This window comes from Crinia signifera, chromosome 4, assembly GCF_055691185.1.
Source record: "Crinia signifera chromosome 4, ASM5569118v1, whole genome shotgun sequence".
Taxonomy (NCBI): Eukaryota; Metazoa; Chordata; class Amphibia; order Anura; family Myobatrachidae; genus Crinia; species Crinia signifera.
In genome coordinates this window covers 57,374,942-57,388,711 of record NC_139220.1, presented here as the reverse complement: position 1 = coordinate 57,388,711, position 13,770 = coordinate 57,374,942, and the positions used below count along the sequence as shown (strand labels likewise).

Genomic DNA, 13,770 nt, shown 5'->3' with positions numbered 1-13,770 from the left:
GCTGAGCGGCTGCGACCTGGGCTGGGATGGCGGACACTGTGAGTGTCAATCACCGCTGCACCGGCAGCCGACAGAGACAGCCAGGAGATACCCGGGGGCGGCGGCTCGCACAGACTGCTCAGTAGCACAGACACGCACCAATGGGGGTAACACACAGACGGGCCCCGGCCGGGCTCTGGGGCCCTCCAGATCTCCTCTCACACATGTCCACCTTGACCCCCCCTGTCGCCGGTCCTGCCAGTAACTTATATGCACTTGTTTATCACCAAACTGCTGTTCTCTGGGACCAGTAACTTACATACACTTATTTATCGCCAAATTGCTGTTCTCAGGGACCAGTAACTTACATGCACTAATTTATCACCAAATAGCTGTTCCCAATGACCAGTAACTTACATACACTTATTTATTACCAAACTGCTGTTCTCAGGGACCAGTAACTTACTGTACATGCATTTATTTATCACCAAATTGCTGTTCTGATGGACCAGTAATTTACAAGCACTTATTTAGTGTTCATTCTAGTACCCGCCATTTTTGAAAACCCATGCAGTTCCTCTTCCCTGCCTGAGGTGTCGCTGTCTGCTGTGGTGCTTCTAGCACAGTGTGGTCTGTATATCAGCAATACTATGCAAACCAGACCTGTACTGGAAACACCACACAGCAGACAGCAGCACCCCAGGCAGGGAAGAGGAACTGCATGGGTTTTCAAAGATGGCGGGTGCTAGAATGAACACTACTTATTTATCACAAATTGCTGACACTGCCCTCAAGATTGCAGACCAATATAATTATGATGGGTTACTTTACATTATTCTACTCATTGTCATGTACAAAATAGATCAAGCAGTCATTAGACAATGCTTTACATTTATCGACTTACAATAGCTAACACATTCCATCCAATTTTCTAACCTGCGTGGGTCAGATACGCATGCGTTCCACTAGCTCCTAGAGCTCTGCAGTGCTGATAATGACATACCTGAATACAAGTACCAGCGCATTCTTTACACAGGCTGCATGACAATGCCCATCGACTTGGTGGGATGTGTGAAATCTTCGTAATAGGCTCCATCTTCTCTGGACATCCAATACTAACCTACATGATGGGAGAACAAATGACAGCAATCATATACTTAATAATGTGACTACACAGCTAAAAGTGATGGTACAGTATGTGTGAAGTTTACACCAGATATATAGCATCAGGTAAAACATACCAACACAATCTTCACTCTACATTCTGAACATAGTTTGTATATAATACATGCACCAGACAATGATGCTGTGCAAAAAACAAACCATCATCATTAAAAAAATAGGACAAGGACCAATAGAGTACCTTACACATTAGAAGTGTGATATGATAAAACATCTATAGCATTAGTGCACCCAACCCCCCCCCCCACCCCAATAAAAAAGAAAAACATGAAAGTGAGGACATCACACAGGTGTGACTCATGTGTTAATTAAGCAAATTGCACCATATATTGGGCCTTATTCTGGTCTGTGCGGCCGGAGCCGAATATGCGGCCAGGACCGTGCGTCCTAAACCCCGCCTTCCGTACGGATCGCTCACTCCGTCCGAATGCGGTAAGCCGCTGACCGCACGGAGCACGAGTGGATTTCTCAGGTATACACCTCCTCCATCTCTGGGAACCTCCCCCATCATTCGATGGTCGCATACCATCGAAAGCAGGACCGAGTGGTCAGGCAGCTCCCGCGAGCTCAGACCACTTGGGCATTTCTCCGTGCAAAAGCAGGGATTTGGGCGGGCAGCTGACATCTGGCAATGTTATATGTCCGTCCCCTACACGTGTGTCACGGCCGCATTACCATACGTACGCCCAGCGTTTTCATGGGAACGCCCATGAAACGCGGGGCGTATGCATATGTTAATGAGGCCAAACAGCCCTTCATGCCCCTCTCCTCCCCCTGTTCGTAGTGTAAACAATAAATGGGGAATTTGGACGTATGTCCCTTTCGCACATGCGCAGATATGCCTCTGCACATGCGCAAACACAAAACATCGGCGGAACGAACGCACGCGGACATATCTGCACCAACCAGAATAAGGGCCATTGTCTGGGCTACATACAGGAGATATCACAAACCTTCACACTCTAAAGGTGCAAATCTTGCATGCAATTTTAACTTTTTAGTTCAAATCGCATCGCGCCTAGTTCAAATTGCACTTTGCTTATTTTGCCTTGCTAAACGCACTCCTGTTTAGTCTATATTGCAAAGCAAAATAGTATGAGCAGGCAGGTATATTTGTACTACGTCACATCGGGGGAAATTTAATAAGATTGAATGGGTACAAATTCGTACCTATTCAATGTCAAATTCTTCTGGCAAATTAGCATCTGCTACTTTACTAAGAGCCAAATTCGGCTGATTTACCGTATTTATAAACGGCAAGCTCATCCGAATTCTGGTGTACAAATGAATACACCAGGCGTGCCAAACTCGCGGCCCCGGTCGCCTACTTTTGTGGCCCGTAGGATCATGGACTTGAAAGGCAAAGCCTCTTTCCGAACGCTGAAGCCAGGAGAGGCTTCAGAAGAAAATGTGCAGTAATACTGCACATTTTCTTCTGAAGCCTCTCCTGGCTTCAGCGTTCCCAGTAGTACATTGCGCGGGTGCACGGGTGATGTCACCGCGCACCCGCACAGTGCAGGGCTGAGGGGCTTGCGGCGGAGGCGAGAAGACAGGTTAGAGGAGGCGAGTGAGAGGGGGCTAAGCGGCCTACATTAACCCCCTGCCGGAGGCAGCAGCAGAGGGTACCGGATGACTCACCGACAGTCGGGATTCCGACAGTCATTACCACGACGTCAGAATCCCGACTGCTCCCTTGTGGGGGTCCACGACCCCCATAGAGAGAGAGTAAAATAGGTGGCGAGAACAGAGAGACACTGTGCCCGCAAGGGGCCTCGTTGCGCTCCCCCCCGCTGTGCAGTCGGGATTCCATCATCGAGCTAATGACTGTCGGAATCACGACTGTCGGTGTGTTGTACCACAACCGCAGCAGAGAGCAGTGCTTCAGCAGAATCTGTGTAGTAACCTCCCAGTGACTTGCCGGCAGAAGGTGTCAGCAGCGGGGTGCAGTAAACCTCCATGGAGTCCATGCCATACCTGTCAGTGGTAAGATGCAATATTGGGGCATGTGTGAATTTCGGCTTATTCTCTGTATCAGAATGTGAGTTTTTACTCATTCCCTGTGTCACAATGTGAATTTCGGCTTATTCTCTGTGTCAGAATGTGAATTTCGGCTTATTCTCTGTGTCAGAATGTGAATTTGAATGCTAAATAGACACTGATATATATATAATATAGAGGAGGCGACTGTGCAGTGCTGACAATGGGTATATAGGACAAGTGTATATAGGATTCTTTTTTTTCCCTTGCGGCCCACACAAGACTTAGACCTTGATTATTCGGCCCAGTTGGTATTTTGAGTTTGACATGCCTGGAATACACCATCGATAGAACTCGGGTCACTTGACAGAAGTTTCTGCATCTGCTGGTAGCTACTCTAATGAGTTTTCTCCTTATCTCTTTTAATCAACATCAGAGATACGACCCGATCTTGGAAAGACCCTGGTGTGCTACATTTTTCATGAGTGTTCTTTGGCACACGTACTGCCTTATCAATTCTTATACAATCACTTCCCTTTGGGTGTTTGGATATTGCAATTGAACTTCATTTTCATCAGGATTTTAGAACTTTCATACTATGGCAAGAGCAACCATTTATATAAAAAAGTATGAGCTTAAGCCACTCATCACATTTGGTAGTCCCGTCCTTGAGTTTAGTGTAAAGAGAGAAGGTTATGAATTATCAATAAGTGAAGAAGGGTAATGTGGCCACAGGAATTGTCTTCACCGCATTCTTCATAAATGGGTGAACTAAGGAACTCTACAGCAGTGGTGGTTTTTGTCCAACTGTGAAAGGTTCTGGTGGATTTTGGTGGAATGGGGTGTATTTAACTGGCATGGTTTGTATATACACAGTAGTTATTTCCATAGAAAGCAACATCAATAACATAGTAACATAGTAATTAAGGCTTTAAAAATACATTAGTCCATCGAGTTCAACCTATTTAACTTGTAACTACTGACCTGAGTAAGTCATATCTATAGGATTCTCTTAGTGGCCAAAAATGCATCCAGTTTTGATTTAAATTCATTAACAGTAGTTGCTGTAATCACCCCACCAGCAATGAGTTCCAGAATTTTACTGCTCTAATGGTGAAGAATCCTCTTTTTAATTCAGTACAGAATATATTTTCCTCGAGCCTCAGTACATGCCCGCGTGCCCTAAGTATAGGCCTGTTAGGAACAAATCATGTCCCAGTTCCATATGATTCCCAATCCTGTATTTGAACATGCTAATCATATCACCTCTCAACCTCCATTTCTCCTGTGAAAACATATTCAGCCTGGTTAACCTATCTTTGTATTCTTGTGATTCAAGACATTTCACTAGCTTAGTCGCCCTTCTCTGCACCTGTTCCAATTCAATTATGTCCTTTTTAAGGTGTGGTGCCCTAAACTGAACACAATATTCCAAGTGTGGTCTCACCAATGCCTTGTGAAGAGGCACTATCACATTGGCATCCCTTGAATCCATACCCCTTTTAATGCATGCCAGCATCCGGTTTGCTTTTGCTGCTGCACTTTCATCTATGATGACTCCCAAGTCCTTCTCTACAGCAGTATTCTCTATAATAACTCCATTTAGCCTATAAGTAGCTTGTTCATGTTTGTTCCCATAATAAATTCCTTTACATTTTTCAATGTTAAACTGCTTTTTCCACCTTTCTGTCCACCTTTCCAGTTTATTTAAGTCACTTTGTAGTGTTTCCACATCCTCTCCTGAGTTAATTTCCTTACTCCATTTCGTGTTGTCCACAAATATTGCAATTTTACTCACTATGTCACTTCCAATATCATTAATGAATATATTAAACATGGTGGGTCCCAAGATTGAACCTTGCGGGACTCCACTTTGGACCTTACCCAGCTGGAATGTATGCCATTTACCACCACTCTCTGTCCCCGATTGTGCAACCAGTTTTTAATCCAATTATAAATGTTATCTCCAAACCCTAAATTACCTAGTGTCATTAATAGCCTTTTATGAGGCACTGTGTGAAAAGCTGTAGGGAAATCAAGCAGTATTACATCAACAGATTTCCCTAACTCCAGCCCCCTACTGACTTTCTCATAGAAGCTAATTAAATTTGTCTGAAATGATCTATTTTTGACAAACCCATGCTGAGCCTTACTTATCACTTTCTCCTGTTCTAAAAAAAATTCGATACTATTTTTTATTATTCCTTCTAATATTTTTCCCACAATGGATGTAAAGCTGACCGGTCTATAATTTTCAGGGTTAGTATTGCTATCTTTCTTCCATATTGGTACGCGCCAGTCTCTTGGTACCCTTCCAGAGTTTATTGATTTCTCGAATATCAGATATAATGGTAGTGCTATGACAGAACTCAATTCTTTTAGTATCCTAGGGTGTATTTAATCCGGGCCAGAAGAGTTGTTACTATTTAGGTTCTGTAACCTATTTTTGACTATTGCCTTACTCAAACATACAGTATGGGGGCAATACAAGATGAAGAGTCTTCCCTTGTAAATACCGAAGCAAGAAAATCATTGAATATTTTCATTTTCTCTTTTCCTTCTATTACCAGGGTACCCTGTTTATTTTTTAGTGGGCCAATATTTTCCTTCCTTAACTGTTTCCCATTTATCTAACTGTAGACTTTTTTGGGATTAGAGTTGCTATCTGCGGCTATTTTAAATTCAGTCTCTAATTTAGCCTTGATTGTATTTTTACATTTATTATTACATTCTTTATATGTGGCAAAAGATTTGGGTGTTCCATCTTCTTTAAACGCTTTGAATGTCCTATTTTTTTTTTAGCGATTTCATATTTGACTTTGCTGTTAAGCCACATAGTTTCCTTTTGACATTTGTTGTTTTATTCACCCTAGGAATAAATTAGTGATCAATTCATTGCTCTCTGAGGAAGCCTCTGACAGTAAAAAGGCGGAGAAATGCTTAGGGGCATTTTTACTATTGTCAGAATTTACACCCACCTTGCAACCCCAAAGAAAGGACTTCTGACAGGACAATTGGAGTACTCACCAGCTGGGAGCCATACGCATAGGGATTATTTCTAAGGTAGATGCACACACTGGTTTATAATTACTAGCCATTGTGCAGCTTCACACACATTGTGGTAATTATCACTGACCTGCTAACACCTTGGAAGCAGTGGCTGTATTGGTACTAATACTACAGGAACAATCTAACTATATCTGATGATTACTATCTACAATTAATACTGGATTGAGTAGTAACAAATTAACTGCATGCATTGAAAATATCTAAGGCCTCTTATTAATTAACTTTATTTAAATATTGTGCACTTTTTAATAATGTTTATTTTTACTAGTTGTATTGTGTCTTTTGACTAATTACCAATACAGCTCTACCACATTAGAATAATAAAAAGTTCTGTAATTTCAAGCGCAATCAATTTTCCTATCTTTGCTGTCCCTTCTGCACCAACGTTGGCGCTGGTGTGTATAAACCATATTTTGAAGGGTGGGAACTCGAACATTTGCACATGGTCCACTTATAACTTAAAGTTCTATAATAATATTACATGTGCACTAGTGTTTCTTTTCGGGAGCTATTGCTCTTAAATTGGAGATCAAAAAGATAAATTTTAAAAACTAACAGCATAGCACTCACTAGAGTCAGTACCAGCACTCTGCATGTTATAACAGCACACAGGAAAATTGTTTTCCACTTCCAAGATAACACAATGACACCTCTCTGCTCCCTATGGTGCATTTTTAATAATGAGTAATGTTTTTGTGTTGTGCTAAACAATAGTGTGCCAGGCAGTCATTTCTCAAACACATGACATATAAGAACTGATTGGTTAGACGTCAATTTAAGATTAGTAATAAGTGATAACAAGAATATGAAATATGCCCCAATGTGCGGAGAGGTGCATTTACATAATTAAGTAATAGTATATATACTGCATAATTATTCTAGAATATATTATTTAGTATCTTACTTCAGGTATCCATAAGGCACAGCTAACGTGGACCCATTTTGTCCCACTTCTTGTAGGTTTCAAAGCTCCTCCTCTCTTTGGACAAAGTAAACATTTTGCTTGAACGCCAAGAGCACAAGATCGACAAAGCCAATTTCCTGTTGGAACTTTCAGAATTCCATAGCAAGCCTAAAACAAAGAATTAACACAATTATAAATGGTAACCTGTTATTAAGTGCAATAATGCTGTAATGAACGGCTCTGAATCGGTCCCTTAGTGCCTAATGCATGTTTGTACACAAATGCAATTACAATTTTTTTGGTTATACAGCTGCTAATGTTAGCAAGTAAAGCTTTGGCCCAGAAAAGAAACACCTACCAGAACCATTGAAAAATCATTCACATCCTATATGCAAAAATGTGAAACACTGAGGCTGAAGTTAGGACTATGGCAGTACTGACACAATGGCATGTACAAAGTTGCAGCTGACAGCAGATGCATGCCCTGGGAATGGACATATGCAAAAACTACCTATAAACTCCCCGTTAATGCCTCCAAGTGATCACTTCCTGTCAATCACTTTGACTTGGTTTCTTTGTACTTTCAATTGCAAACAGTTCTCAGATCACCATGTTCAATGCCAAACATCATAAATGCAGTGGTGTAAAGCACAACATTGTTGGACTATGGAGGAGTAGAAACACATTCTCGGTAGTGACAAAACATCCTTTTACCAGATGGGAGTCTGACTAATGTGTCTGAGTTTTGACCAAATTAATACTGTAAAATGTGGGGGAGTAAAAGATCTGTGGCTGTTTTTGTTGTTGAATTGGGTCTTTTAGGCCCCATAGATGTGCCAGATTGAGGACAGATGAACAAGCCCAAATGTGGTGAATGCATGTCTTGCACTCCTGATGCTGCACATGTAGCTTCCCACTGCAGAGGAAAGTCTCAGCATTCAGCACACCAGCAATCTCCTCTACCTATTCCAGGTACCTTCCTTCAGTGTGCAGAAATATCTCCCAGCGGCACATTTGGCTCATGTAATGCGGCAGTAACAGGATCCATCTAACACCATACATGGGAGAGAGACCTGCACGCCTCTTTCCGCTCCATAGCGGTCCCTCTCTCACATCCGCCTGCTCACCGAAGAGAGAGAAAGCAGAAGGCACCGCTGTTCCTGGAACTGTACTGTTTCTGTTCCTACTCCTGTACCCACATACAGTATGTGCATTACAATTAATGTGATAATTGTTTGCCATGCTGGGCTACACAAGTGAATTCTGTGATTTATTAGCTATGCACTTTCACTAGCATCTGGGTTACATAGAGATTAATAGGAAGAGAGCTACCACATTATTGGTTAATTAATTAACATTTTACCCCTACAAATTAATGATCTGCTTCTGTTTGATGGAACAAGGATTTCAATGTGAGTATATTATTAAATTCAAATGCAACAAACCAATAACTTATGTGATAGAATAATCTTGTACAGTATGTTTGTATCTGGATGACATAGGCGACCAAAACACTTTTTAAAATGCAATTAGATGATTACCAACCATTACTATGTTACTCTGGTTTACACTGGGGAAAACAGATATTCTCTTCAGGCTACTATGTTAACACTTCTACTATGAACTAACCAACATACTGCTACTAATTATAGAGCATTATTATCAGAATTTATTACAGGTTGTGTACCCCGTATCCGAATATCTGTTATCCAAATTATTCCGAAAACCAGACATTACAGAAAGTGATTTTTTTTTTTTTTTAACTCACTGGGGACATATGTAACAGCACTACTGAGGACATGATAGTGTTCATTCTAGCACCCACCATATTTGAAAACCCATGCAGTTCCTCTTCCCTGCCTGGGGTGTCGCTTTCTGCTGTGGTGTTTCTAGCACAGGTCTGGTTTGCATATCAGTGCTGATATACAGACCATACTGTGCTAGAAGCACTACAGCAGACAGCGACACCCCAGGCAGGTAAGAGGAACTGCATGGGTTTTCCAATATGGCGGGTGCTAGAATGAACACTACATGATATGTTACTGCCACTATATATGTACAATAAAATGATTGCTTGGCATTCAAATTCAGTATCTGAGGTAGTACACACATTTTGTTTCATGTTTTGAAACCTTGTTATTTGAACAAATAAAATATATTTGTGTGCAGTTCATGTGTTTGATGTGTTTATACAGCATAAATGCAAGAAACTTCAAAATACATCATTGAAATATTAAAATTTTCCGAAATACGGAATAATCCGTTATCCAAAATTCTCCTGGTCTTGAGCATATTGGATACGGGATACTCAACCTGTATCTATATACAGTATATAGTGGGTCTCTGCACCCATTTAAAGAACTCACTTTCAGTCCAATATTAGGCCCAAACTGGCAATGGAGAATTGTGCATTTTTACCATCAGAAGATTTAGGAAGATTAGGTATGGCGCGGATTTCTTGTATGTGACCTACGCCTTTATGTGGACACATTTGAATGTTGATGTGTAGTATTCATGGAAAAGAAGATTTGTACTTGCAGATGATAGTTGCAACTACTTTCATTCCCTATATTTTACTACTAATATAAAGTATGCACAGTTATCTGATTCTCTAGATCAGAGGTGTCCAAACTTTTTGCGACGAGGGCCAGATTTGGTGAAGAGTAAATGTGGGGGGGCCGACCATTCAGCCTGACATTCTTTGAATCATTAATCACATCAGAATGGTCCCCCACTCTGCCCCCATTCACTCTATGTCCCCCAGCCTGCCCCTTCACTGTATTTCCCCCAGCCTGGCCCCATTCACTGTATGTCCCCCAGCCTGCCCCTCCTTCACTGTATGTCCCCAATTCCCTGTATGTTCCCCACTCTGCACCCATTCACTCTGTCCCCCTGCCTGCCCCCCTTCTCTTAATGTGCCTCCATTCATTGTATGTCCCCAAGCCTGACCCTCCTTCACTGTATGACTCCCATTCACTGTATGACCCCCATTCACTATGTACCCCACTCTGCCCCCATTCACTGTATGTCGCCCAGCCTGCCCCTGCTCCCCCTTCTCTGAATGGCCATCACTGCCTCCATTCACTGTATGTCCCCCAGCCTGACTCTCCTTCACTGTATGTTCCCCACTCTGCCCCCTCCCTTCTCTGTATGTTTCCTAGCCCCTTGCGTGAGCCAGAGGAAGGAGAGGCAAAGCAGGCACTGCAAGTACAGGAGGTGCTTGGGCTCCCGCTGCTGCCTTCCTCCGCTCTGCATGTTACGGGAGCAAGCTTCCCCCCTCCCCAAACACTGCTGTCACTGTGATTGTAGAGTAGGGTGATATATACGATTGCAGCAGCAGGGGTAGGACACCAAACACATCTGACTGTGGCGACCAGCACCTCCTCACTGCAGCAGACAGCAAGGTAAAGGCGCGCTTGCCCACCTTTAGTGTCCTGTGCTTCCCACATCTGATGCTCTGCCCGCTTCCAGCTGGAGGCTGTGGGCCACTTGAAATGACAGGACGGGCCGCAATTGGCCCCCGGGCCTGACTTTGGACATGCCTGCTCTAGATGCAACATTTGTTCAATCTCCCTGGAAGTTGTTGTTAGCATTTATTGTAATTTTAGTACAGGTTGAGTATCCCGTATCCAAAATACTCGGGACCAGGAGAATTTTGGATAACGGATTATTCCGTATTTCGGAATATTTTAACATTTCAATGATGTATTTTGAAGTACAGTATCTTGCATTTATGCTGTATAAACACACCAACCACATAAAATACACACAAATATATTTTATTTGTTCAAAAAAACAAGGTTTCAAAACATGAAACAGAATTTGTGTACTATCTCTGATATTGAATTTGAATGCCAAGAAATAATTTTCTTGTACATATATAGTGCCAGTTACATATCATGTCCCCAGTGATGCTGTTACAAATGTCCCCAGTGAGTTTTTAGCAAAAATAATTTTTTTGTCCCACTTTCTGGAATGTATGGTTTTCGGAATAATTCGGATAACGGATATTCGGATACGGGATACTCAACCTGTATAATTTAACACAATTTAGTACATTTTAAAAACAGGTTCCATAACCATATCAGGCTAATGATTGTTGTGCAGTTTTTATATAGGGGGATATTCAATTAGCTGACAGGTTTTCCGTTTTCCACATTGATAATTGCTGGCTTAAGTCCCTGCAATGTTGGGAAATGTTATTAAATTAAATAGCCTTTATCACGTACCTAAAAGCTGTGTCTTGGGTGAGAAAACCCACTGATCCAACGTAACCTGCAGAATAAAATGGCTTTCCTGTACCCCAGTCCCCATTTTGCTTTTCTCTCATGATTTATTCGATGAGTTGCAAGGTTCAGTCCATCATCGGGCATGGGGTAATCCGCACTAATTTCATTGCTCCGGCCCAGAAACTAGCCACTAACTGAATATCCCACTTAGACTAGACATGTAACAAAGTGTCCCAGCAAATCTATAAATGCTCAATTAAATAATTTGTGGTGAAGAGTCATATCGTAAATAAATGTCTCGGACACACATTATGCTCCTTAGACACACATATTACAAATCCATATGTTAAACATTAATACTGGTAACCTATTAATACAGTAGATTACATTCACTTGAAACCAGTGGATTTTAAAAGAATGCATTATTTAACAGTACATTGAGTTGTCATTTATATTTAATGGGCGAAGCCATTATCCCAGGTTTTTTTTCCATTTCTCACATGATTTATTTGGTTTATTTATGCAATTATATTAGATTGCTGGTGTCACCACCAAGAACGCAGGCACCTGTCACTGTTTTAAAAACATTAATCCCATTAATTCTGAGCCTGATAACATTGGAGATTTTCATTCTGTCAGGTGGCATCTGCCATACATATGTACAATTATAGCAGAGAGCAGACCATCACTTCCCCGTAGTGTCTCTGAAGTGATCAGAGCAGAAAGAAAAAGAATAGTCAAATAGCTTCTAATGTGGCCCGAAGGCATGGAGGACATCACAAAGTTCCAGAATCAATGCTCAAAATAAACCAAAGCATTTAATAGAAAATCTACAATAGATGCCAACATTATCCATTTTACTTTTCAAACCCTGTGGTCTGTATGCCTCCCTTGTATGTGGGGTTCGACCAAATGATTCAATATATTTGCTTAGAGAGAGCAAGACACCTAATTCAAGTTCATGGGGAACATGGACCAAACATAGCAACTACAATGAGAGGAAGCTTGGATTTGTAACAGATCATTAGGGAGAAAAAGTTTAATAAACTCCTTTTAGATTAATTATATATCTTGCATGATAATACATAAGATGACCAGTAAACGGGATGCTGAGCATCCCAATGGAGGGAATCCATCAGGTGTCCGGTAAGTATGCTTATTTTCTCCCTGCCCCCTAACCTTCCTTCAGTTCACTAGTGCATAACCCTAACCTTTGTACCCTGCACTTTAACCCTCCCCTGCCACATAACGCTAAATGCCTAACTCTTCCTCCCTGCAGCCTAACTCCAACTGTACTTACAATCAGGATAGCAGTCGAGATTCAGGTGTTGCCATCTTCATCAATGTTAGTGTTCATTCTAGCACCCGCTATCTTTGAAAATCCATGTCGTTTCTCTTCCCTGCCTGGGGTGTCGCTGTCTGCTGTAGTGATTCTAGAACAGTGTGGTCTGTATATCGGCACTGATATGCAAACCAGACATGTGCTAGAAACACCACAGCAGACAGCGACACCCCAGGCAGGGAAGAGGAACTACATGGATTTTCAAAGATAGCGGGTGCTAGAATGAACACTAAATGTCAGTATTGCGGTTTCAGGTATCTGGGAAATTCGGTGTCAGTATTTTGACTGCCAGCATCCCAACCACCAGGATGTTAATTGCATCTCCATTAGATATTGGACAAGATCCCAATAGAATTCATACAGCTTTTATGTCATGGCAGGAAATAAGCTATATACAGATCTGTAACCATGTACATTGTGGCTACGTATTGTTGTGGGTGCAACATGTGCGTGCATCACAGTCGCACCCACGACCCACTGATCAAATGAAGATGGTGGCACCCAGTACAGGAATCGGCGGGAACTCAGGTTTGCTGTACACCCAACAACTGGAAGCTACCCAAGTATGAACCCGGCACTTCCCTCAGATGACTGTGACCAACCGGCCAGCTTAGCAAGCGAGATTGTGATGACCTGATTTTGAGTGGCAAGCACTTACAATGCCATACATAGTGGTATGTTCTTTTTCTTCTGCATCTATCTTGCAATGAACATACATGCAGATAGCAAATGCAAAGTCAGAGTTGCGATTGAGGAACATAAAAGATGTGCGGTCTCAAGAATGTTGAATATATATTGATCAGCCCTAAATATAGCCACACAAACTGAATAAATGCAATAAGGTAATATTTGTCATTGTGCTTAAAATCTTAAAATGTATGCAACTGGTTTTGCAGGTCATGTGCTCAGCTAATAGACATGCTGACACAATATGGATCCATTTAGCTCTCATATCATCAATAAATGATGTTAGATTACACTCAACCTTTGGATCACTATGCAATTTACAGTGTCTCTTCTATTCCTGAACTATATACATGAAACGTAAAATTGGTTAGCTCAACAACAAATCCCAAGACATTTGGGGT

The 13,770-nt window shown here is 41.7% G+C and overlaps 1 protein-coding gene across 4 annotated transcripts in view; it reads right to left on the bottom strand.

The window, feature by feature from the left end:
• Positions 1–13,770, bottom strand: part of JADE2 (jade family PHD finger 2) — a 353,383-nt gene that overhangs the window by 107,676 nt on the left and 231,937 nt on the right. For all 4 annotated transcript variants that reach the window (XM_083181797.1, XM_083181796.1, XM_083181799.1 and 1 more), the window contains 2 exons: positions 7,112–7,279; positions 983–1,099 (listed from right to left, as the gene is read on the bottom strand). In XM_083181797.1, coding sequence (XP_083037923.1) covers positions 983–1,099; positions 7,112–7,279 — 285 coding nt within the window. The remainder of the gene's footprint in view (positions 1–982; positions 1,100–7,111; positions 7,280–13,770) is intronic.